At 45.9% G+C, this 26,641-nt stretch overlaps 1 protein-coding gene across 2 annotated transcripts in view; it reads left to right on the top strand.

Moving 5' to 3' along the window:
• Positions 1–26,641, top strand: part of MYH10 (myosin heavy chain 10) — a 91,714-nt gene that overhangs the window by 32,984 nt on the left and 32,089 nt on the right. For both annotated transcript variants that reach the window (XM_069032682.1, XM_069032683.1), the window contains exons 5-10: positions 9,717–9,819; positions 18,748–18,840; positions 22,237–22,300; positions 24,126–24,224; positions 25,088–25,231; positions 25,529–25,624. In XM_069032682.1, the coding sequence (XP_068888783.1) occupies positions 9,717–9,819; positions 18,748–18,840; positions 22,237–22,300; positions 24,126–24,224; positions 25,088–25,231; positions 25,529–25,624 (599 nt within the window). The remainder of the gene's footprint in view (positions 1–9,716; positions 9,820–18,747; positions 18,841–22,236; positions 22,301–24,125; positions 24,225–25,087; positions 25,232–25,528; positions 25,625–26,641) is intronic.

Raw genomic sequence — 26,641 nt, 5'->3', positions numbered from 1 at the left:
CTGTTTTTCATTTGGGCACTTTTGGGGATCTGTATCGTGAGAGGGGGCTTTGGTACAGCTGTGGGAGTCAAATCTTGGTCTTTAATCTTGGCAGGCAGCGGGAAAAGATGTAGCATGAGGAGATATTTAATATGGGGATATGGTCTTTTAATACTGTAATTCACATTACTGCGTTTTCTGGGCATGTGCTGCTTAAGAAATGTAATTTAAAAATGGCAGTGAAGAGCTGTGCATCTGATCCAAAAGCTTTAAGGAGTTCCCATCTCTGCAGTGCTGTGCTGTAACTGCTCAGTGGGAAGTGCCTGGGGGAGACAAGATCCAAAAGTGGGTCTGGAGACCCTGAGCAGCAGCTCAGCTTTGGGTGTGCCTCAAGGGGGGATCTCTGAGGAAGGTGACACGAAGGTTCCCTTTTACCTGAACTCCCTTTTCCCCACAAGAGCAAACTTCTTCTTAGCTGAGTTTTCCTGGGATCTGAAGTGCAGTGCTTGGGAAGCCAGAACACGAGCAGGATTTCAGCTTGTGAGCCTCCTGAGCTGCTCTGTGCTTGGACTGCAGTTGGAAGGGGTGATCCAGCTTCCTTCCCTCTCCCCCACGGACTGTGTGTTCCTGCAGCTTCCTGTGCTGGCGCCGGGAGTGGCAGCCAGTGGGATAAGGATTCCCTGCGTGCTCAGGGAGCAAGGCTGGCCCAAACCCAGCCCTGCACAGAATGGTGCTTTTCATGTTCAGTCCCCTGGGCCAGCCCTCCGTGTGCCAGCCTGAAGGTGCGAGGTGCAGGAGGGAAACTGTCCCTGCTGGGAGCAGCCTGGGGCTCAGGATGGTTCATCCGTGTTGGGAACCGCACCTTGGCTCTGTCCTGGAGCTGCCTGCAGTGACCAGGCCTGGGTGGAACACAGCGTGCTCAGGTGTCTGAGGGAGAGGGGCAGGTACAGTGCTTGGGTGCCTCTCTGCTGGGTGCTACTGTGCTGGGAGGATCCCACTGCTGGAATAGCTCAGTGGGGAGACCGACTGCTGGAAGGAGTCCTGGGTTCAGTGTCCTTCTTGACATGAAGGGATTCAATTCTCCATCTTCTGCTTCCTACAGAAGTGCCTTAACTCTCTGAGTCTCTACAGGACTAAGGGTGGATCCTTTCAAGCCATGCTTTTTCCAGCTATGGATACCATGAATACAAGATTCTCAGGGCCTAAGGACACAGAAGCAAAGAGAGTTCTGTGCTTAAGATAAAAGTTGATCCAGTTAATTCAGGCTTGGCTAGGTCTGTGGTTCCTGCTCCTAGCAGGACTTCTGTTTTCATGTGATCACTGTTTCATGTGCCATGCACAAAGCAGCCCTCAAAGCAGGGATGGGATCCCAGAGTGAGAAGAAACGCTTTGTTCTCGTGTGTTTGTGGATGCTTTGGCAGCGTGTGCTTGCCCCAGGTGAATGTTTTGAAGTAGCTTCATGTTTTGTGTTTGTGCATGAACTTCACTCTCCTTTGCATGGTCAGCTGAGCTGCAAGGTTGGAGTGGCAGTGCTGCAGGATTTGGTGAATGTCCCATCTGCTCATTTCCAAATTGGAAAGCCTCTCAGCTCTCCTGCCTTCAACTTTGTCATCACCTCGCCTCTAAGGTTCCCGTGAGCTTTTGATCCTTCTGTACTGAGTGGACAATTGATCCCTGTTTTGTATCTGGTACAGAGCATGGAATTCGTGCATCTTGGGCTGGGTTCCACGGTTCTGGGTGGCTGGGCTTGGCTCTGCTTTGCATTGCTGCTTCTGGTCAAGAGGTAAATTGTGTGTCCCACTTCATGCCCCTGGTTTTGCAGGTCCTAGACTAAGGCAGGAATAAATGAAATGCAAGGAGAGTGTCTTAACCACACTGGAAGTGGTTTCAGAAACTCCTGTGGCACTTCATAAGGCTCATCTTCTCATCCCAAACTTGCTGTCTCAGGACCTGGATTACCTGATTGACCCTGATTGACCCTGACTAAAGCTGGCAGCCCTCAGAATACTTTTTCATTTCTGCAGTAGGAGTGGTTCAGGGTAGCTAATGGGGAAAAAACCGCCCCTTGAGTGGACAGTTGTGGTGTGCCTGTCATTTCCCTGTCTCTGCCTGGACAGGAATTGTGTGCAGACAAAGCTCTCCCACTTCTTGCTGAAGGTCTGTCTGCTTTGCATCTTCACCTGTCTTCCCTTGCCTCTATTGATGAAGTTTCCTGGTTTTTTTTACCTCTCATGGCCTTTAGGAGGAGGAGCAGTCACTTCTCCAGTAATGGTATCTGAAGGACACCTTGGCAGGGCTCTGCATCCAGCCCCCTTTTCCTGTTGGCAGACAGCAGTGCTGCTTTTGGGGCAATTCCTAAGTATGGGATCGGTGCTGTGACAAGCCTTTGGGCTCTTGGTCTTCAGAGATTGTCTCTGCAGTTTTCCAGGTGCCTTCCTTGGGTTCTTAGTGAATGTCCAATCCATTTGTACTTACCTTGGAAAGCTTCAAACACTCTGGTCTCCAGTTTTGTTGTTGCCTCACCTGCAAGATGAACGTAAGCTTTTGATCTTCTGAACTCAATAGAGAACTGAATGGTGATTTGAATGTGGCACACATGGCATTTTTATCCTTGGCATGAGAGTGTATAATTAAATCTGGGGTTGAGGCAGTTCCATTGTCTTCCCCCATGCAGATCTTTAGGAAACACCAGTTTGTTTCCCCAAAAAGGCCTGCACTCCTGCAATCATTATTCTACTAAATAACAAGCTCTGTGAGGAAGGTGAGTGCAGGTCGATCTTCTTGAGGAATTCACTTTGCTGAGAGTTCTCTTAATTTTTTTCTCTCTGCAAGCTGTGCTGAAGGATGAGCTGTGTTTCACTGAGATGCTGCAGGAGCAGGCTTTTACCTCCATAGCTGCACGGATGGTTCTCCAAGCACATCTCTCATAACATCTCATTGTTTTGAAGGCAGTGGGGTTACCTGGAGGTTTCCTGTCTCAGCTTCATCACCTGCTATAATGTTCCATCAGGAGATCAGGCGTTCTGCATAAACTGGTGTTTTTAAAGTCAGTAATATTTTCCCAAAGTCAAATGTACCAAAGAGGTAAAAAAAAGCCTCCACCAAACTGTGCTGCTGCATCCTCTGGCTGCAAAACACCTTGTCCTGACGTGGAATCTGGTTCTTAGGAGGGGATTGCTGGGACTGGCAGCTGCTCTGGCTGTCCTGCACTTCTCCAATAATCCAGACTTGATGACAGATGCCTTCCTGCTCTTGCTGTAGACAGGAGGTGTCTCTGAGCATGAAGTGCTGTGCTGTCTTGCTCTCTTTGTTACCTTCTTTTCTCTCCCCTTTCCACTCCCCACCTTTTAAGCACCCAAATTTAGACAATTGTGTTGTTGCAGGGACTGTCTCCAGGGCGTGACTGGGAGTTAGTGGTGTGTAACATGCACTGACTCCCTTGCTTCTGGTTTTTATCTTGGTTCATAGTGGCACCTCCCCTTCCCCATCTGTTTGTGTGAGTTGGGGAGTACTGAGCCCAGGAAGAAACTTGTAGAATAAACTTCTTATGGATAGGCTTTTCTCAGAGTGAACCAAAAGTCCTTTTCCTATATCTGGAGGCCTCTGCTGTTCCATGGCATCCCCCTGATTTCCTCAGGAGCAGTGATGGGATTTCTGATGTGCCCTTTGGCCTTTCACCAACTGAAAAACCCAAATATGGCAAGAAACAGGAACATTTACAGCTCCCAAATCCCTTGGACAATCCATGGGTGAGAGCCAGATTATTGCCTGGCTAAAGATGAGATGGGAGGAGCTGAACAAACAGTAATGGTGAGAATTTCTTCTTAGCTTTGAAGTTGGATGGTTTAATCTTGGGCTGCTAACCACTAACAGATGGTGAGAAAGGCTGCTGGAGCTCTCCTCTGCTTGGGAGTTTAGTTCATCCAGCTTTTCAGCGAAAAGCAAACGAGCAGCCCTCAAAACCAGCACTTTTCTGGGAAGCTGGGCTTAACCAAGGTGCATCTCATCACTCCCCCTTGACTGGAGTGCAAATGAAAGTTTATTTTGGACTTTGCCTGTAAATTCTTAGTTTGCTGAAAAGAAAGGAAAATATGTGGAGTTCCAGAAACGTCATGTTCCTCCTAACTTACAAGTAATACATATGTAACATAAGTTATATATATATATATATATATATATATAAAAGCAGTAGCTTTCAGCCTGTGTTGACTCAGCATCCATCAGTGATTTGTACAGAGATGTGATGCCAACACTGCAACATTCCCAGACCTTCCCGCACATTCTCCCGTTTCTGTGGGATGTGAAGTTGTGCTGAAGAGCTTTTCAGGGTGGGTTTTGGTTTTTTTTTTTTCCTTGGAGAAGCTCCAGCTGCTATTTTGTGAAGTTTTGGTGTTTCTCTGCTCGCTGAGCGTGCCAGGCTGATGACCAAGATGAAGAAATTTGTGTTGTGGTAATTAGGAATTTGCGAAATACTCAAGAAAGTCAACTCTGAAAATGTGCTGCACTGCACTTTCAGAGGCAGTGAGTTCTGAAGTGGAGACTCTTACCACAGCCTTCTGGTATTCCCCAAACTGGGCCTGGGCCTGATAAAGAGGTGTTTAGCAGATGCTTGCAGCCCTACAAGGATATCTAATCTGAACTGGCTTCCGTAGGAGTGATGGGGTGTGGAGGGAATAGAGGCTGCTTATTAAAGGCCAACACCAGCAAATACCAAACATTTTTGTATACAACCCCTGGCTGGAGTCCAGCTGGTAACATTCCCTAGGCAAGTGGTGTGGAGATGATGTGAAGCATCAGGAGGCAAAGGAAGCAGCTCTAAAGCAGCCACCTAAATAGAAAAGCCAATTAATGACTCTTTTCCAAACTATCAGTTATACCTCTTGCAGAAAATAAGCCAGGTGATTAAGACACCCTTTAATTACAGGTCTTGTCTGTAAATATCTGTTAATTTGTAACTGGCAGATGATCTGCTCAGTTGTGCCTGAGAATAAGTGTCTCCTCTGTTCTTTGCAACTGCTGTTGTGGCAAGGACAAAAGGCCATTGTTGGGGCTCTTGCATAGGCAGTTACTTTCTCCTCCAAACAATTTAAGTGCATATTTCCATATTTCCATGGTTTGGGGCCTTCTCTAAGTGGCTGCTTCCATGGAAGGAGGCACTGCTGGCCAGGGGAGCTGTGAGCAGCAGGTTGGGTTCTGAGTGCTGGGAACTTGCCCAGGTGCCAAGGGAGTGGTGCCACTTCTTCACAGGAGGACCCTCTGCTGCCACATGAACTTCTCATCCCAGAGCTTGTTCCTGATGAGAAGGATAGAACCAGCCTGAAATTCCTGCGGCAGAGGAAAGGTTTGAGTGATCCAGGCATCCAAAATGTAAAATCCTGACTTGTTTGAGTTAGTTTTTCAGGAATTTAAATCGCAGAGATGATCTCCAACTGCATCTGACCATCCTAACGCGTTGCACATCTTCAGGAATATTGTTAGTGTGCAGACTGTGCCCAGGCAGCACGACAAAGAAAAGCTGTCTTTGAACTGCAGAGCTTCCTTTGGACGTGGGGGTTTGTGTCCCTCTGCCCAGTGCTGCTCGGGCACTTTGTACCTTCTGGGAAGCCTCTGCTCATGGAGTTCATGGCTCTCTGGGGAAATGGGCTGCAAGGGGGCCAGTCTGTGCAGTGGGCCTGCAGTAAACAACTTTAAACTCATCTGACTTCCCTAAAGTCCATAGAGCATTTCCCAGGTCAGGGAGAGGTGGTGGCCCTGCCACGCCGGGTGCTGTCACTGTCACAAGATGTGTGAATGCCTCAAAGCTGCTGGACAGCAAGGAAAGCAACTGTTTCCTCTGGGAATAGGTCCCTTGGGAGGAGCACTTGACCTGTTCCTGGAATAACAGCTGCTGCTGGAAGTGGTGCTGTGGGGAGAGGCTCCCACCCCTGCTTGCTGCCTCTTTGCTTTGTCACCTGCGAGTTCTCCCCCTCTCTGTTCTGCCTGTTCTCCAGAGGAGAATCCATTCAGCAGTGGAAGTGCCTTTTGTGCAAGATGTGGGCTCGAGTTGCTCAGGGAAGGAGCTGCAGCTGGTTGAGTCAGTGCCTGGTTTTTGCTAACCAAATTGGAGCTGGGATAAATTTGCCTGGAGAGTTCTCGGCTTTGCTGAAAATGGCACTCCAGCTTTACATTCAAAACCATGTTAAACTTTAAAGTGCTCATGCTGGCTAAACTTTTCCTATTTTAAATGTGCATAAAGCTGCTTCAAAGCAGCAGCTTTGCTGCTCCAGGGAAGAGCACTTGGACATGGGATCCTGCATAAATTCACTAGTCAATGTCTGACTTTGCTTGACCTGTCCCTGGAAGGTGGCTTCCAAGGGAGAGATCCCTCAGTTAAGTGATGGAATAACCTTGTAATTCCAACTATAGCTGAGGAGGGTTTGCTTCCTTGGGAGCACTGTTTGGCACAGCCCAAGGCTGGAGCTGAGTGTTTCCATTCAGCCCCATAAGGTTTGGATTCTACCAGTGGAGCTGAGCCTGAAATGAAGGAGGTGAAATAATGAGCCTCGTGCAGTTTTAGCAGAGCTGCCACCAACTGAGGTAAGGCTGGTTCTCAGCCCAGGGCTTTAGTTGTTTAGTTTATAGTAACAGATTGAGTTGTATTAAAACAAGGGGCTGAAAAAGTTAAGCTTTAGCTTCGTGATTCCATCCCCATTCCATAACTATTGTATGTGGTGTTACTCAGAGTTTACCTTTTTTGGGCAGGTTGATAGAGGTAGAAGATTTTAATTTATTTTTATAATCCACGTGTTTGCACTCCTGGGAAAGAACCAAGGTATGCAGATGTCATTATTCCTATAAATGCAAAGGACTTTATCCTAAATCTTCTAATTCCTTCATAGTATGTGGCAGCAGAGCTATTTGACACGATGCTGCAGGAAATATTTGGCATTCTTGTAAGCTCCAGGGAGAGCAGGACTGGGATGATAACATCCCTTAGTGTTGCTTTTGAATGAGGTCTTGCATAAAGACTCTCTAAAATACCCTCTGTTAGACTTAGAGGGTTTTTAACACAAGGAATGTGTTTCAAGCTGCTGCTTTTCCTGTGCTTGTGCAGCTTTGCTGGTGTGCCTGCAGCTGACTCTTCCAACCCCATGCTGCCCTTTTCCAAAGCTGCCATCTGAGCTGTGTTTATTGTACCAGCTTCTCTGCACTGTGTGTGTTAGAGGAGATTTCCCTCTTTTAAAATGGAATAAACTTTCTTCTTGTGATTTGACAGAAATGTTTCTCTAGCTTTACAGGCACAGCTAATAGTGCATTCCCAAGCTCTGCTGACAATAAGAACAAATTGTATTGTTTTAAAATGTAAATGTATATTTTGCTGTGCTTCTTACTTCTCTTACCTGCTGGAATAGTTTTAGTGTTAGCATATTTTAATACACATCTAGAAACAGGCAAAGCTGCTTTTATTATTGCTCATGGTCATGAATTATGTTAATGTAAACACTGCAGTGAAAGGGAAATGAGAAATAAAGACTTGAGAAGCAAGAATTGGCACCTGATGGTTTGGGGGTTTTTTCCTGCTTATCAGCATTCACATTTGTCTTGTTTGTGGGGACTCTGGGCTGGGTGGAAATGGGATTTTTCATTAGGTTGGAGGGTGTTGTTCCACTTGTAGCGGTCCCAAAGTACACCCAGTTTCTGGGTTTCATACTGATGGTATCTTGGCAAAAAGGAAACCCAGTTATCCATTAGCCAATTCTCAGAGTAATCTCCTTTGCAACCAGCTTTTCAGGTAGGACCTTCCAGGTTTTTCCATGCACTGAGCAAAGCCAGCCCAGTCAACAAGTTTGCAGGGAACTCCCCTCTCTGTCTCTGGAAAGCTCGGAGTAATTGAGTGCAGTGCTTTCTAATCTTTCATATTCTGTGGTATTTCCCAATGATTGTGAGGAGAAATGGACCAAAGTGGTTTCAGACAGACTGATGGAGCTGCTTCCAAGAAGCAGATGCCACCAGTAGAACAGGGGCCCTTGGTTAACCCTCTGGAATTGCAGCCACAGCTGGGTCAGTGAGGCTGTGGAACATCCCACAGCTCATCTGCAGGACCATTTTGTCCAGGGCTTTCCAGCCAAGCCTGGGGCTTGCTGCTGTTCTGTCAGGACAAACAGAAGCTGTTTCACCTGAAGCTCTTGTGAGGAGTCCCACGAGCTGCTGAGAATAAAGGTTCTTGCTCCTGGGTGCAGAAATGCCCACCCTGCCATCCCTTAGCAGAGGCTCCCCTCTCTTAGGGCCATTCCCCGTGGGGTTGCTGTGATTTTGCTGTTGGAAGGTGAGGAGCAATGAGAGTGTTTGAGTCTGTTCTCTCAAAAATCTGGGGTGGTATCAGTCTCCTTCCTGTATATGCAGAATTAAAATTCCAAGAGCTCTCTCGCCTCCTTTCTGCAGCTGCTGAGTGCAGTGTGAGGATAGGGATGCTCCTCAGCTCTTATCTGATCAAGAAGTGCAGGTCTGGAGGTACTGAATCCCTAAGGAAATGCAGATTAGCTACCAAACTGGGGTGTACAGCACGATGGAAAAGGCTGCAAAAGAAGGTGCTTAAATTCCCCTGGTAAATGAACATTTCCATTATAAGTAGCTTAGAGGAGAAATAAGCAGGCAGAGAAAATGTGTGCTTGTCATTCTTACAAAGGAGTTGGCCTCCAAACTGTTAATTTTTGAACAACTGTTGAATGACAGGAGTGCTTCCACTCTTTCCATGCAAATCCCCATAATAAAATCCCTTTCAGCTTCCCACACGTCAGAGCTGCTCATGGCAGTCGCTGTCTCCCTGGAAATCTTCCTCCAGTGGTTTGCAGCCATTGAGTCCTGCCTAGGGCACACATCCATCCCTCTGGGGAGTGGATGTGTCTGAAGATCAGGCCTAGGTTAGAAAAAAACCCCCAAACTGTCATTTTTAGAGCCGTACTAACATCATTTGTGATTGCAGGGATGTGAACTTGGTCACATTTCCTGCCCTGAGTATCTCCTGTAAACCTCTCCATCAATTCTGTCTAAACATATTCTGCTTTAAATCCACCTCTGGCTTAAAAATGAAATGTGCATGAGCTATCTTTATTGATCTGTGAACTCTGCCACTCTGCGCTGATAAATTCATTTCTTAAGGTTTCATGTAGCCCCATGGCATTAAATATATTTTTAACCTAGAAAAGGGTCAGAGATGAGCAGTGGAAAGAATCTCTTGTTTAAAGTGTGTTTTACTGCACTGTATTTCTGCCTCCTAAAGGTACTGTTCCCCTTAACTTGGAAATTCCCATAACCAAATCCTGGTACATAAAATATATTAAAATCATGCTAAGTGTAAAAGTGTGTATATATATATATATATATATATCTCATGATTTAAAAATAAAAGTGTATCTGCACCCTGAAAAATTCTGTCTGCAGTGATCAGGGCAGGGGACAAGTGTTTCATGTTACCTTGGGTAGCAAAGGAGTTCAGGCATAAAGCCAAAAGCTCTTAATCAAACTGATGTTACACCTTGTATCAACATCTTAATGCTCAGGGGATCTTTAGGATGAAGGAAGGATTTTAAACAAATACCTTGTGGCTCCCTGCAACATCCCTGCTGTTGGGTTTAGGGGGTCAGTGAAGATCTGCTGCACGGGCAGGGCCATAAATGGGATGAAGTGAGGAGCTGGAAACAAAGATTGCTGAGTTGTTGAAGATGAATTTTGAGGAAAATGTCTGCCCTGTTTTGCAGAGGTGAATCTGGTGCCGGGAAGACTGAGAACACTAAGAAGGTTATTCAGTACCTTGCTCATGTTGCTTCCTCCCATAAAGGAAGAAAGGACCATAATATTCCTGTAAGTTGGGATATTTTCTCATTTGTTTATTGCTCTTTTTGCAAACGACCGTCTTTGCATTTGAAAAAAAGACTTTTTTTTTTATTAAAGATAAACTGTAATATAATCTGTGTAATTTTGTCTCAACCATTATTTTCTCTTTAACAGCGGCTGAAATGAGCAGTTACACCAAAACTTCTAATCCATGTCAGCTGCTTAATTTCTGTTGTGAAATTAAAGGCTTTATACAAATAAAAGCAAAGCTTTCTGATGCAATAAACCCCATTTTCCAAAAAAATTCGATAAACCCAGGCAATTCTAACTGAATTTAGTTCCCACTGGATGCAGTTTTTAGTACTGTATTTGTGAAGAAGCTTTCTGTGCCTTCAAAAATTAACTTGTGAATGGGAAAAATCACCCATCTTTAAAACTGCTGTAGACTTGCTATATCTAGAAGCCAGCATCTAATTAAAAGCTCAGATTTTATTACACTGTAAACAAGTGAGTAGATACTTTTATATCTGAAAATATTGGTTTTTTTGGAAGCTTGAAACTTATTTATATGGAAGTTTCTGATTTATATAGAAGTTTCTTTAGATTTCCTGCCAGGCTTCAACGTTTGCACTGAATTTTTAGTGATTGTTTGCTTTTAAAAAACAGGAATGGGTTTGAATATTTGTTGTTATGGGCACTTGGATCTCTTTGCAGTGAAATATTAATTCAGCTTTGCTACAAACAGTGTCTTGCTGTAATCAAAACTGGCACGTGCCTGGTTTTCCAGTGGTAATCCAGGTGTCTGTGGTGGCTGGAGCCTTCAAGCTACATTATCTTATGGAATTCTAGAATTGGAGACATACAGAATTACAGCAAAGACCTCTAAGATCAAGTCCAGCCTTTGCCCAATACCCCATTGCCACCAAACCATCCCATGAGGTGTCACTTCCACTCATTTTCTGAACCCCTCTGGGGATGCTGGTTCCATCCCCTCCCTGGCAGCCTGCTCCAATGTTTAACCACTCTGTCAGTGAAGAAATTGCTCCTCATATCCAGCCCCAACCTCCTCTGGCACAACTTGAGGCCATTTCCCCCTTGTAGCAGCTGCAACTTCTGTAAATTTAGTGCAGCTTCCATGAATTCATATTAAGACATTCCTGAATGTGCCAAGGCTCAAACATGTAGGAACACGAGATGACTTTTGACCAGTCTGTGAATGGAAAAAAAGTCAAGGATTTGAAGTGGGAGAGAAGGAAAGGTTGCAGGTAGATTTGGAGAAATCCAGTGAAGTGTATGGGGAAACTTGAATTTTTGCTTTAATTAAGAGCAAATAATGTGAGTCTGTGCGTTGATACTTACTCAGACTGATGCTGGTTTATCACACAGAACAGATGAAAATTTGTCTCTGTAAGTGTTTCCTGAGCAGCCTGAGAGTGCTGCACTTGTGGGCTGCAGGTGGCAGGAGGAGGTTTCTCAGGACTGGAGGCTCAGGGCTGTGTTCATGGCTCTGCCCCGTGTGTTGGGAGGCGGTGGCTCTGGGGGCACTGTTTGGGACATCATCCATCAGAACTGGTTTTCTGTGGAGGTTTTGATTTATGAATATTCTTGGCTTTATCACTATGCAGCCTTCAACAAACCCAGCATTTTTTAAATTTCTGCAGAAGCGAAATTGCCCACAGGTTTTTGGAGAGGAGGGAATTGTGCAGGGTTTGCACCAAGTATTTCTAAGTGTACTGTTGATAACTTGGAATACCTCAGGCTGAGAGACGCTTCTGGAAGCCTCTTGTCCAGACACCTTTCAAAATGTACCTTCCTTCGAAGTGAGATTGCATTGCCCAAGCCCTTGTAAAGCTGAGTTTTGAAAATCTTGAGGGATGGAGATGATGCAACTCCTCAGGGAGCCTGAGAAGGCACAGGACAGAAAGGGGGAAAGCTGAGATGTGGAGCACAATAGGGGTAGGGGAGTCCCCTGAATAATCTTGGATAGTGCCCTTCATTCAGAGCAGTACCACAGTGAGCACTGAATTTGCCATATATCCATGAAAAATGCAGAAAGTTTGCCTCACCAAACCAATTTTGAAAATATAAATGAGTCTCCCTTGTTCTGCAGCAATTTGTTTTAGTTACGTATTGGAAACAAAGAATGTCTAAGCCTCATAGGTGCCACTGGAAAGCTGGGAAGTGTCAGAATGGGGGTTACAGAAGCAGCCCTAATTTGGTCCTGTTTGCATATTCATCAGAAAGCTGTAGAGGGCTGGTGGTGATCCACAGTCTGTAGAGCCTGTGCATTACCCTGTGCACAAGAAGATGCTAATTAGGCTTGTTAAATTAATCCATGACTTGTACCCATCCTGTTACAGACAATTATCAGTGACATGCATATTTCTGAGACTGTTGAATGTCTCATGGATTATTTTTTTTTTAAATGAAGCAATTTGTATGCTAAGCCTAGGGTTAACTTTGATTTGCCTGACAGAGTGCTGTAAAAATAGAACAAACCAAAGGAGCAGCCCCAGTCTGACACCTCAGAGCAGCACTGATGTCACTGGGGCTCACCAGGTCCCTTCTCCAGCTGGGAAGGTGGGGAAATGTTCAGCCTCTGTGAGGAGCATCTCTGCCCATCCCCTGCACAGCCTGGCGTGGTTGGCATCCAGCTGCTAGTCCATGAGGCTTTTCTGTCCCCAAATCCCTCTTTCCTTAGAGCTGCCAAAGTCCTGCCCAGCCCGTAGCACATCGTGCCTGGAAATCGAGTCAATAACACAGGGTAGCCACAGGGGCTGGAATTTCAGCCTTAATAGCAATGTTTCCTGATTTTTGAGTGTGGAATCTGCAGCCCCAGTGTCTCATTTCCTGTGTAATCCCAAGATGTTGTCTTGGGCGCTGCGCTCGGATGTGTGGGGAGGAGGAGGTGGTGGTAGAAATGTACAAGAGAAGCTTCAGTAATTGTGGGATTTGGCAGAGCCAGGGGAGACCGCAGCAGCCCCTGACACTGGGAATAGGGGCAGAGCAGGGGAGGGCAGGGCGAGGTGCTGGGCAGTGGGTTATAAACGAGAACTCCTCTAAAGACACAAGGTGGGGTAGAAGTAAACCTGAATTTCTGGCTGCAGTGAGCTTGGTTGGGAGGCAGAGCTGGCACAGGGACGGTCCTGGTTGGTGTGGAGGAAGGGACAGAAAATGGAAGATGTCTTTAAAAAACTGAAAGCTTTTGCTTCACCTTGAGCTCTAAAGAATTTGAGGGCTTGGGGTGGTAGTGTTAAGAACTTCAAAGCTGGGTATTTTGCCTGCTCCAAGCATACTGTGCTTTATTCAGGACCAGCTTTATAAAGACCAGCACTGTGCTTTAGCTCGGGCTCCTTGGGCCAGAGCTGACCCACGCTGGTGTGTGCTGGGCTGGGCAGCTGTGCCAGGCTCCTCAGCCACACAGGAGCCCCTCTCCCCTCCACTCCCCGCAGTTCTGTAGGCTCAGGGCTGTGCAGGGAGGGTGTGTGGAGCTGCAGGGGAGGAAGAGAGCAAGGACAGGGAACAGGTGAGCACGGGGAGCAGGGTGATGTGTCTGCAGAGGGTTTGGACAGGTTGAGCACAGGGAGAAGGGAGGGAAGGAGGCTTCTGAACGGCTCAGTTTTGTGGCTCATCACTCCCCTGTGCAGCAGGAGAGGCAGGCTGAGAGAAAAGAATGAAAGAGTGTTTCAATGCCTGTGTTAGTGTCACTTTATTATGGCCAATCTTGTTGCAATCCCTGGGATACCTCCCACTGTCCCAGGCTGCTCCCAGCCCCAATGTCCAGCCTGGCCTTGGGCACTGCCAGGGATCCAGGGGCAGCCACAGCTGCTCTGGGCACCCTGTGCCAGGGCCTGCCCACCCTCAGAGCCAAGAATTCCTTCCCAATATCCCATCTAACCCTGCCCTTTTTCAGCTTAAGGCCACGCCATCGTTGCTGTCCCCCCATCCCTTGTCCCCAGTCCCTCTCCAGCTCTCCTGAGCCCCTTTAGGTCCTGGAAGGGGCTCTAAGGTTTCCCCAAAGCTTTCTCACCCCAAACCGCCTCTGTTTTCACTCAAGCCCAGCTTTCATGTTGGTGCTATTTTAAACTTTAGAACTCATTATGGTACTTTCAGGTTAGTGATTGCTTTCAGTGGCTGCCTAGCTGAAATGCTCAATTGCTTAATTTGTTTTATTAATTTCTAAAGAAGCACAATTAGTTTTTGAAGGACAGGATCTCAGGTAGGCTCACTCAGGCTGAAGCTGCCCTGGGTTTCCCAAGTGGGATTTAACTGCCCTAATTTAACCACAGAGAAGTTAAATCTGTGTCTGACTGTGCTCAGTTCTGTTTCTAGTAGGACAAGAGTGGACACCCAAGAGTGCAGTTCATCTTTTCTAAATATAAACAAATGAAATTCCTCTGAATTCCGAGCTGTTCCTGTCCTCCTCTCCATGATTCCAGGAGGGAATCTTCTCCTGGCAGAGTGCAGCTTTGAAAATTCACATTACTTACCTGAACAAGCCAAACCTCTGCCAGCTGCTTTGCAGAGCTCTGCCAGAATCTGTCATTCTGCACTAATAAAATAAGAGTCACAGAAAGAGGGAGTGCATTTGGCTTGATATAAAAATTTCTTGTTGTGTGTGTTTCTCCACAATATTTTGCCCCAGGGTCTCGGATATGAAGCTTAAGATTATTAAACTCACAGACTGAGCCAAGGAAGAAAGAAAGGAATTGAAAATTTCTGCAGAAGCTGTGCAGATTTGAATTTTGAAGGGTTTTTAATTTCCTTTATTACCTTCACGTTCCTTTTGTCCTCCTTGCTGGCAAAATTTCCAGTTTAAGGTTGTGCTTCTGCTCGTGGCGGTGCTTGTAAGAAAGAAACAAAGGTCTTGTCTCAAATGTGGGTTTGCATTTCTTAAGTGTTTGTAGCACAGAGCAAAACCAACCCCCCAGACTCCTTTGTGTGGCCTCCCTCGTGTTGCTCCATAACCTCTGTGAGTGTTGAAGGACAGGGATCATCTCCTCCATCCAAACCTCCTCACAGTGCCCAAGGCTGGTGAGAAAGGGACTTGGTGTTGGGGTTAATTTTGAAAGCAGTGCCCAAAAAATGCAACTCCTGCCCCAGGGCCGTCTGTCATCTTGGGTGTAATTAGTCCTTTGCCTAAACACAGGTTGCAGTATTTTGCACATGCCAATAACTTCTGTTCTAAAATGAATTTGGGCAGTTTCTATGAAACTTTCTGTGAAGTGAGTGTGTAGTTAAACGTGCTGACAGTGCTAATTTGGGATGTGACATGCAGCTGGAAATCTGCTTGCTAACTTATCATTTGTTTGTTTGCAATGAACAGCCTGAATCACCCAAACCCGTGAAACACCAGGCAAGTGGTTTTTTTTAATGCTTTTAAAATCAAATAGGTGAACTGATGTATATTCTTCTCTTTGTGCTGATAATGTGGGAAACCTTGAAGAAATAGTCAGCTAATAGGGAATTTTGGAAATATTTAACTGGCTTTGAGAGAGGGAAGAGTGAGCAGCTCATGAGTTTCTCAGCATTTGCAAAGGACTTTTAACCACTTTTAAGGCCTGAAGTGAGAGGTTTGCCCTCTCTGCAGCCACCCTCCTCCAAAATACTGTGTGTATATTGGGTAATGTGCTGCTGAGAGAGTGCAGAACACTTTTAAAATATTAAACAAAGCACTAAATAAAAGATTGGATTAATGGAAGCTACAGAATTCTTTTGATTAACTGTTTTGTCTGAATATTTTTATAGCTTTGCAAATCACAAATGAAGACTTTGATCTCAAGTGTAAAAGGCTTGGCAGAACCAAAAGTCTTCTGAAATCAGAAGTTTCCCCTGACTTTCTAGGACAAGTGGTGTGAGCAGAGTGGGATCTGCTGTCTGAATTAGTGTTTGCTCATTTGAGCTCCAGCTGCTCTCACTGCTCAGCTTGGCTGGAGCTGCTGAGCAGGTAACGCTGCCCATCCCGTGCTCCCGATCCCCCTGTCCCTGGGGACAGCAGCAGTTGCTGTCTGATCCCACTTTTCTGGGTGAGAGGAGGAATTGCAGTGCTCCAGTGCTGTGGGGTTCGCCTGCAGGAGGCTTAGGTGGAAGTTGAGGGCAGGGCTGTGGAAAGGGATAAACGATTGCTGCCACGAGATAAATGCTCCACTCCAAGCCGAGCTGGTAAGTGATGCCTTTGTCCTGGGCACCAGCTTTTAAATAAAGCAAAAGCTTTGCAGCAGCTCCTCGGGGTGTAACCAACCTTGGAAAGTGAAGCAGCTCCCCTGGGTTAGTTCAGCTGGGTGAGTTCCCCCCCTTGCATTTCTCTGCAGCTGGTTAGTGCACTGGGACTGTGGTGCAAAGGGAAATAGTAAAGGAAGCTTCAGGTGTGCTATATTGGATGCAAAAAGCAATCCCTGGACAGCTGTGATGCCTCTGGGAGTGTGTGGTACCCTGTTAAAGCTCTGCAACCCAACTGTCTGAGCCCGTGGTCTCATTTTCAGAAGCTGCAGAGGTTCTTAGTATTTAACTTAACCCTCCCTCCTTGCACACATCAGTCAGCTCTGAGGGTTTTTACAGAACTATTTGTCAAGTCCAAAACCAGATGGAGTGGTGTTTGCTTTAACCCTCCTTTCGCTTAGAGCTGGCGTGTCAGGGCTGACACAAAACATTTTAACTGTGTCCGTGGAAAATGCTAATCCCGAGTTGCTGATACTGCATAAGCCATGGAATCATTAACATCTCTGTTTCAATGTCATGTGGAACTCCAGAGTGGATCCCTGTTGTATGTGAGTAGCATGGAGCTTCCCCTGCCTCCCCCAGGCCTCCCCCAAACCCAGTCACTGGGCTGCTGGTTTTTCTGGAACTGAGACAATAACCTGGCCTTGTCTTCGTGGTGCCCTGCATGAACTATTGCATGACCTCACTCTTCCCACAGTTCCCATACTGCTTTTTCCAAGTTCTGGGGAGATGCCTACACAGGAGCTGTGCCCAGAGGCCAAACTGACACTCTGGAGTTCAGTGTCTTTGCAAAACACTGAGCTCTTCAAAAAGAGAATTGGTTTTGGCTGAAAGCAGTCCATGGAGAGAGGAAAACTCCTAAATCAGGAGCCTTTTTCCACAGTGAGGGGTTTGCTTTCCGTGGTGACAGCTGTGCCGCGGCTGCGTGTGCAGCACCGAGCGCTGCTCGTTCCCATGGTTTTCACCCACAGCTGAGGATCCAACTGCTTCCTTCAGCTCCTCAGGGATGATTGCAAAAGCGAGCTGCTGAGCCCTTCCTGCCTCCAGTCAGAGAATTTGGGTAAATGTGTTTAGTGCTGCTCTGCAGAGCCCCAGCCCAGGCGGTGCCTCCCGGGACAGACACAGCCGTGCCCACGGAGCAGCCGCTGTGCAGCCAGTGGATTTCTTCTCCAAAATATTTCAGAGTGGGACGTGCCAGCTGTGCCACACTGGCTGCCTTTGCTGGACCTGCTGGGGTTTATCCCAAGATCAGTGATGAAGGAATGCTCCCTTGGATCTTGGTGTGCCCGCAGGAGCCGGCAGCGTGCTGGGAGGGGAGGTGGGAGCATTCCCAGGATCTGAGGCTTTTACATGGGAAACTTGGAGAATATCAATTGCAGGCATCTAGATTTTCTCCAGTTGCAGGTTTTTTGTCAGTTTAAACGTGCTTTTAACCTGTCACTGTGGCACTGCTGCGTGTGCTCTGGGCTAACACTCACATTTATTCCTTCTGCATTTATTCCTTCTTCACTTACTCCAGAATTCAGGGAATATGTAGTCCCAAAGGGAATACATTTGGAAGTAAGCAACTTCTGAGCAGATAACTTGAGGTCACATGGAAGAAGGAGCAGCCATTTATTTCCAGAAGAGCTTGAAATATATTTCAATATACAAATAAAACTCTTTTAGGTGTTAAGTGGTGAATTTTTAGAGTTCCTGTCTAAGAATTGACCTCGTGTGGAAGCCTTAGGAGACTTAATGTTTCCTGTTCTTTGATGCTCAGTCTGGGGCCTTTATTCATCAAGACTATAAATAATTGGAAAAAGCAGGTTCATGAACACAAACGTCAGATTTGGAGACTACATTCCAGACAGCTTCACTTTCTTTTTTTTTTTTTCCAAACCATCCTTCAGAGCAGGAAGACAATATATTTTCCTGTGTACATTTGTGCCTCCTGGGCTCTTGGAAGCAGCACAGACTTTTTTTGTTAGCAGACCTCCTCATGGACAGCACTTATAAAAGCTGTTGTGCAATTTCCTTGAGATAAGTACTTCAAATTCTAAATTCATTGGCCAGAACTTACAGAAACATTTAACAAATGCATTAAACATCCTGAGCAATGTTGGCTGGATTGAGCAACTTGGAAGTGATGTTTGTAATTGGTGTTGCTGAGTTCTGCTGTGCTGTTCTGGCCTTCTCAGGTGTGGGCAGGTCAGAGGTGTTGCAATGAGAAGAGTTTCAGTCTGGCTGACTGAAGGGGAGTTTCACTGACCTGAAAGGAAGTTTGAAACTAGGTATTTGTAAGTGTGAAAATAGGTGTCCCAGCTGTATTATCAACATGAAGTTTAAGAATAACCCTGTATTAAAATCTTAAAGCAGTTAAATTGGTTTCTCCCCTTAAGCACTCAAGGTCTGTGCCTGATTTCATTAGCCCTAAATGTGAATTTTCTTTTCCATCTTCAGTGACTTTCAACATCCATCAAGTCCTATCTGGTCCCTGCTCTGTCTGTGTGTGTGTCTGTGTGTGTGTTTTAATAAACAAACCCCAGCCAGAAAAACACCACCAAAAATCCAGCCACGTTCATCGCTGGATGGAGGAGACTCGGCAGCTTTGGGAGTGAGGGGAAGGATGAGAATCCCCTTCTGGAGGTGGTGGCACTGCCACAGCCAGGGGAAGTGACTGTCAGGAGAGGCAGAATGCTTGACCCCTCTTGCTCTGTGATAAATGTGTTTATTTCTCTGTCTGTGTGGTTTTAGGGGGAGCTGGAGCGGCAGCTGCTTCAGGCCAATCCCATTCTGGAATCCTTTGGGAATGCAAAGACAGTGAAAAACGACAACTCCTCCCGCTTTGTGAGTACCTCCTTGTCCCTTCAGAGGCTGTAAACCTGATTGCTGCTTATGGAGCAACTGCCTTTTTTTGGGTACTTCTCTCATTAGTGTCAGAAGCTTTCTCTATTCTTTTCCTCCATGAATCCAGGTTCTTTCACAGTGCCTTCTGCATTTTTGGGGTCACTGGACACCTCCTCACTGGCTCTTGGCAAAACATTATTTTATTCTAACTCCAGCCATCCCTGAGCTGACAGCAGTGCTCATAATCTAACAAACATCACTGTGCTGGGGAGCTGAGCTGGGGCTTGTATGCACAAATCCTGCTGGATTCCTGGCAAGTGGGAAGGGCTGTGGCATCCCCATGGAACTGGGGGAGCCTGCAGCCTTCTTGTCCATAGCTGTGACTTTATCAGTTGATTGGATTGGAGAAAACATCCTGAATTTCTACAGAAACGCAGAACTTGCATATAAAACCCATCTAAATTTACTGATTTACTGCAGGAAAGTCAAAAAGCCACTGTGTGACTTACTCCAGGTGTCAGGCACTGCTGTAGCTGCTCCATGTTTTTGTTGGGTCCCTGCCTCCTCTTCACAGAGTGTTTTGGTGGCTGATAACCACTTCTGATGGGTTCCATTGTTTTAAAAACTGTGGTGGAACTCAGGGTGAATAAATAGCTTTTTACCACTTCTTAGAACTTCCTTTCCTTTGAAGAAAAAAAAAAAAAAAAAGCCATCTCTTATTTCAGGGGGAAGATGTTTTTAGTACAACTTCAGAAGTGTACAGGAGGTATTAAATCTTTTTTTCTTGCGAGAACAGCACTAAAATTTACAGAACAAATGAAAGATTTCTTGTCTGCCTTTGACATTTCAACAGTTGCTTGGATTTATAATGCATGAACTCAACTCCAGTGATAAGAACTCTGGAAAACTGGATGACTAAATCCATCAGCCCTTTCAGCTGAGAAGGGAGAGCAGAGTTTTACGGAAATTCAGCTTTTTTAATTTTATAGCCCTGTTATTTATAATATTGCCTGGTGCTTATAGAAGCTGGGTACAGGATTTATGATATCAACAGGTTTCACTGCACAATGATTCTACTTTGTTACCTGTCTTGCATCCAGCAGAGGCTGTACTAATTTAATGAGAATACTTTTTCCCCTAAAAGATGTTAGCATCTGGTTTATGTTATTTTGAGCTCAGCATTGCCATCATGAACATAATCACTCCGATGGCTCCAGCTCTGTTTTCATAAAGGAGCAAGTATAATTCATTCCAGATGGTCTCATCTCATGCAGAAAAAAATAATCTTTAACAGCCATTTTAAGACCTGACTTAAAAAAATCTCTCTCCTCCCACCAAGTGAGAGGTGTTGTTGTTCAGCTGTGCAGGCTTGACAGCCTTGCCCTGCTCCTGATAACACCAGGGAGGACCCAAATAAGGCCAGTGGCCAATGGATTTTATTTTTTCCCCTTTTTTCTACCAAGGGCAGTTCTCTTGTTTTTTAGGGAATACATCTCTGGTTTGCATTGGATAGGAGAGTGAGCTTGCTGGATTTATGTGGCAGCACTAAATGCTTCCCTCTGATGTGGTTTTTCCAAAGCCCTGGACTCAGTGCTGTGATGGTGTCAACAGAATTCAGCCCTTAGATGAGCATCACTGCAGCCTCTGAATGCTAAATTAAAGATTCCACAGCCAGATTTGCCAGTGCCAGCTGAAAAGCTGTAGTGAAATTGTGCTTTTAAGAAGATGAACTGGACAAGGGACCTCTCCAGTGATGCCTGAACTTGGAAGAGGGGAGTGTGGGTCCCTCTTCCCATGTGTCACCTTGTTCAGTGACTGCATCTCCTCTCAGTTACTTCTGCTGGTGGAGCTGCTAACTTGGCAGCAGGAAATGAGTTAACTTCTAAGGGTGAAATGGAGCAAAATGGTTCCAAATTCTATCAGAAAAAGCCACTGCCTAGAGCTGATATAATGCTTCATGTTTGTTTTTACCTGTGCCATGGCAAGTCCCAGGCTCTCTGTGCCCCTTCTGGTTGCCATTGTTGCCCTGCTGGGGCTGACATGTGCCTCAGACATCTGTTCTGCTGCCTGAGTTTCAGTAAAATGTCAGTTCATTCCTCATGCCAGGTGTAAATACAGCTTTTGGGGATTGTTGCTGAGCAGAAGGGAGAAATGCTGTAGGAACAGGCTGGGCTGAGGGTGCTGTGTGTCTTGGTACCCAGAAATCTGAGTTCAGCAGCTGCTCCCTGACAGGCCAAGCCCTGTTGTGGTCCCCTAAAATAATGCTGCTTATCTTGGGCTGTTCCTGTCAGACAGGTACCCTGCAAGTTGTGGAGTAGAATATTTAGGAAGAAAATCAGTAGTACAGTCCCTGAGCTGAATGGATCTGCCAGGCAAGAATTGACTTTAACAAACTGATAACACCAGTCAGACTGGAGATAAGGCAGGGTTTGGATCCAGACTGCAAGAGCAATTCCCAAAGGGCTCTGTATAAGATTTTAGTAGGTGGCTGGGTTCAGATACCATCTGGAGAAGTGCTTAGACAGGTGATAGCAAACTTTGTCTGCTCCCTGATCTCCAACCTATCCCAAAATGATGTCTGTGGATAGAGGGGTGTGGAAGGTGGATGCAGTGAGGATGGAGAGCCCAGTGTAGCACTGGATATTCCCACTGGTTGTTCACATTTTGGCAGCCAGGGCAATACCAAACAATTTCATGAGCACAAACTGGAAATATGGGGATGATGTTAAAAGTGGTCCAGCCCCAAACCAGAGCCTGTTGTCCTGTTGGGAATGTTTGTAGGCAGGTGACAAATCAGATGGGGGAACTGAGGTGACATAAAACTGGAATAAAAATCCACTGGCAACTGCTTTATTTCCAAGAGCTGCCCTTCATGGAGGGCACCTGAGGGAAATGTGCTGTTTGTTTGAGATGTGTGTGTGAGAAATGGGTCTATTGTTTAATCTGCTCCTTTCTTCACCAGCTGCTGGAGAAGGGAGACCATGGAGGCCTTTTGGAAAAGGAAGGAGAAATCTTTTGGGCCAGGCAGTACCTGAGGTTCAGGAGTTGAAGCACCTTCAGGCACCGAAAAGTGCCACAGAAATGTGCACACTTGGAATCTCAGCTTCCCACCTCAGCCAGAGTGTTTGCTCAGGGAAAATTGAGCCTCTTGTTCCGAGGAGTTTTTCCTAAGTGTGGATTCCAAATATAGCTGGACTAGGAGTTCCTTAATCTTTGGAGTGTGTTTGTGTGCAGCGTGCTCCGTTGGAATGATGGCTGAGCACATGGAGGGGGAAAGGTTTCATCTGTACTTGGGAAATCCTTGATCCATGAATGCATTTGGATTATGTTTGATACAGACAGCATTGTCTTAGTTGAAAAACAAAAATTAATTACGAAGAAATCTTTTCTTTGCAGGGCAAATTCATCAGGATTAACTTCGATGTCACTGGGTACATTGTTGGGGCCAACATTGAGACCTGTATCCTTTTCCTGCCACATCCTTGCAAAATGCAAGTTCCCTGCTTTGTTTTGCTTTTAACCCTAGAATTCTTTGGAATGCAGAGGAAGGTTGCCACACTTGGACATTCCTTTGACAGCATCCATCCCTTCCTTTGTTTCAAAGCAGCCGATCAAATATCTCAGAATCAGCGGCTTCCTCCTGCTTGGAAATCCTAAACTCCCCAATTCCACACTCTCAAACCTGCTGGATTTTCAGCCTGGCCTTAAACCCAGGGTGTGTTGAAAAGGGAAACCATGTAAAATGTGCTTGCTCTGGGAACATTTCTGAGAATCCCCCAGCGCCTTCCTAAGGAGAAGCTGAGCCTCGAGTCGTGCCAGGAGCTTGGCTGGGAGCAGCTCCTGCCTGGAGAGGGATGCTCCTGATCCAGTGACAGAGCTGGGCCACCTCCTGATTGCTCAGCCCTTCTAGACACCCATGAAGGTTCAATAGCACAAGATCTTCTATTACACTTAATTAATTATAATTAATACCAAAGCCAATTCAGTTTTAGCTCGAAGATTCGTTTCTATTTATGAGTGTAAAACCAAGTAAAAATACTGGCACTGAAAGCTCTTCCCTGAAGTTGTTTTCTCTGTGCTAAAAATGTATTGTGTGATTTTGAGTTCAGCCTGTTCTCTGGGAGAACAGCAGTGGAGTGGTGATAAAATGGTGAAATTGGAAGTCTTGGTAAGCAACATGAAGTGAATATTGATGATAAACAATGCTGTAGTTAAGCTTCCATTTGGTTCCTGTGTTTTTAAACAGCTTGACCTCAAGTGCATTAAATGTTTGGAATTGTCAGAAAATGTGATTTCCCAATAAGGCTGGGAAAAGATCTATAGTTATTCAAAATATGCTGCAATGATAAGTGGTGTTTTTTCATTCACCACAGCACAGGAATGAAGGCAGCTTTTAGGAAGGTCCAGATGAATTGTTTTGCCCAAAGCTTTGTGAAAACAGGAGGATTTAACTCTTGGGGAATTTTTTCCTCGTCACAGGAACTCATCCTTGCCAGTGTCATTTCAAATCCCTGTCCTGCATTTGCTTTACAATATGGAATATCAAAAAATAAAAAAATTAAATAAGATTACAGCTCATGACACTACCTGCTGCAGAAATTGAATTTGGGAGCTGTTTAAAGGCAGTGTGGATTGTTATGGAAAAATGCAATGCTTGGAAGAAATGACAAATGCACTTTGGATGATAAAGGACCTCTGAGTTCAGCTGCTGCTGTGTTTTTGGGATTAAGAGTTCAGCTATGACCTCAGTAGAAGTGATGGAGAAGGATGGGAGCTCGCCCTCACTGGAACTGCAGCTGATCCAGGGCAGACAGTGGTGGCTGCACAGAGCAGGGAAATGCAGGGAAATGCAGGGAAATGCAGGGAAATGCAGGGAAGTGCAGGCAACAGCCAAGGGATGGCAGTGCTGAAGTGTCAGGAGTTTGCTGAGATGAAAAGTGCATTTCTGCCAGTCTCAGCTGGAAATCTCTTACTTACTAAAAGTTCACCTTGGACCTAGTCCAGTCATAGAATCCCAGACTGGTTTGGATTGGAAGGGGCCTTAAAGCTCACCCAGTCCCATGGGCAGGGACACCTCCCACTGTGCCAGGCTGCTCCCAGCCCCAATGTCCAGCCTGGCCTTGGGCACTGCCAGCGATCCAGGGGCAGCCACAGCTGCTCTGGACATTACTCCTAAAATTCTCTTTGGTGTCAGACTAATTCCATATCCTGCTCTGGAGCTCTTGTTTGCTCTGTAAGTTTTTAAGCAAAGATTGCAGGTGATCCTTGACTCCAGGTGTTTCCAGACTTGCTGGAGAAGTCTCGTGCTGTCCGTCAGGCCAAGGATGAGCGGACGTTCCACATCTTCTATCAGCTCCTGGCTGGAGCAGGAGAGCACCTCAAGTGTAAGCTGGAATCTCAGCTGGCAGACCTGTTGGGTGCTGCTTTTGTTATTTTCAGTGGGGTTTGAATTATTCTTTGGTCATAAATGGTGAGTTTTAAAAGAAGGAGAGGCCAGGTAGCTCTGCTCTGAAGTAACTCCTGTGTTGTATCAATGTGCTGGGGAGCCACTCTGGCATTTCAAGCAAATATCTCCCCCATGCCAAAGCCCAGTTTGGGCAGGCTCTGGCTGGGAATCCCTGGATTGAATCTGCAAAGTTCCCAGCTGAAAACAGCCAGCCCTGGTCAGCAGTGGCAGCCTCATCTCCAGCCTACAGAGAAATTTAACCCAAACTTAATGAAACCGTGGCTTTCTTCAGGCCATTGCAGTGCTGGGGTGGTTATCTCAACCCTGTTTGGGTATTTTTTCACCTCCTTGGGAATTTCTGGTAGGTTGTGATAAGTGAAACTGATAGAGATACAGAGAATTGATCCACTCCTCCTGTATGAGATAAGCTGGTGTTCAGCATCCTTGATGTGGTGATCATCAGTCCCTAAGTCCATCTCTGCCTGGGTCTGTTACCTTTCGGTAGGGATCCTCCTTTTAGGATATTCCAGATGGGGATTTGAGATCTGGGTAATGTTCTGTGGGCAGGCTTAATGCATTAAAGAGCTCATGCTGCAGAGAGAGAGTCTGAGTCTGACCTCAGCTTGGGAGGTGCACTTGTGTTTTTAGGGTTTCAGAAGCTGCTGTCCTGGCTGGTAGCCATATCTGAGGAACTGATTTCCTAAAGCAGAGCTGGGGAATTGAGTGAGAACAGAGCACGGGTGGGTGTGAACAGCATTTCTGAGCTTGTTTTTCTGTCTCTTCCCCTTCCCCCCAATACAGCTGACCTGCTGCTCGAAGGATTTAACAACTACAGATTTTTATCTAATGGCTACATCCCCATCCCTGGGCAGCAAGACAAGGATAACTTTCAGGAGACAATGGAAGCCATGCATATCATGGGCTTTTCACACGATGAGATCTTGTGTAAGTTGTGGAGCCTCTGGAATTTTCAGAGTGTCCTTTTCTCTCTTACACACACACACTCTGCTAATTTAATGTCACCAAATTTAATGCTGCTTCAGTGTCTTTGACAGCCTGAAGAAAATGTTTTCTTAACTCCAACTGGAGTTGAATTCAAGCCATTTGCCCAAAAAGCTCAGTACAAACTGTATTTCCTCCCTGAGTTTCTACTCGGAATTTGGAAGGAAAGAGACACAAGAGAAATCATTTAAGCTGAGCCCTCTGCCATTAAACTGATGCACATGTCTTTTGTTATCACAGCCATGCTGAAAGTGGTGTCCTCAGTGCTGCAGTTTGGAAACATTTCCTTCAAGAAGGAGAGGAACACAGATCAGGCCTCTATGCCAGAGAACACTGGTGAGTTGCTCACGTCTGGGCCGTGTCCTTTGACTTGTGCTGGAGTTCTCTTCCTGCCATTTGTCCAGTGCACATCTTGACAAGCACAGAGCAGTGCTGAGCATCCTTGGCAGTGCTCTGAGCCAAAATGAGGCCAGGCCTGGGCTGATGGCACCAACAGGCAATTACTGAACCTCTCCCCTTCCATCTCCTCCTGCAGACAAATGGAAGTGTCCATCAGGGGAATTTATGCTGTTTGCATTGCTGCTAAGCTTTGAACAAGTATTTTGGTTGTAATCTTGTTTATTGCTCTCTCCAAAGACTTAAGCCCTAGGAAGAAGTTCATGCTTAAATCCGTTTGTTTTCTTTGGTTCCTGGGAGCAGTTTTGTTGCCAATGATAAGAGCCCTGGAGCCAAGCACAACTTCCATGGTGCAATGGCTGAAGACAGGAATGCTGGATTTAGCACAGGCTGGTTTCTGGAGTGTCCCAGCAGTGTGGCTGAGACTGAATTTATCAGTGCCTGCAATGCAATCAGCATTTTGAAGGATATATTTCTTCCCCCACCCAAAAAAAAAGCTGCTGAGGCATACTTGAGGTTTTTATTTAGTACTTTCCAGTGCTTTCATGGAAAGGCAGTTTGGAGAACTGACATCAGTTGGGAGAGCAGTGGGAACCACCATTCCCAGGACCTGCTGCACATGGACAGCTCAGATTCTTGTCTGGGTCTCATTCTGTAACTGTCCCAAATTGCTGAGCACATGGGTCACTTGCAATGTCCCAAATTGTCCTTTCTGAGGGCAGTGGCTGCTGCCCACGTGGGTTTGAAGGTCAGTAGGTACTGACTTGGCATTTGGCACTTTTTGTGTTGCAGTGAGGAGAAAAGATGGGTGAGGGATTAATTTTTTGGGCTTTTACTGCTGGTTTAGAGAACCCACCTGGGTCCTTGTCCATGTGGAAGGTGGGATGTGGAAAGATAGAGATGCTTCTTGACTGTCTTCATTTTAGTTGTATTACCATTGGTTTTTAGACATAAATT

This window comes from Aphelocoma coerulescens, chromosome 18 (genome assembly GCF_041296385.1).
Source record: "Aphelocoma coerulescens isolate FSJ_1873_10779 chromosome 18, UR_Acoe_1.0, whole genome shotgun sequence".
In the NCBI taxonomy this organism is placed as follows: Eukaryota; Metazoa; Chordata; class Aves; order Passeriformes; family Corvidae; genus Aphelocoma; species Aphelocoma coerulescens.
The sequence above is the reverse complement of the archived record's forward strand: the minus strand, read 5'-3'. Positions and strand labels throughout refer to the sequence as shown.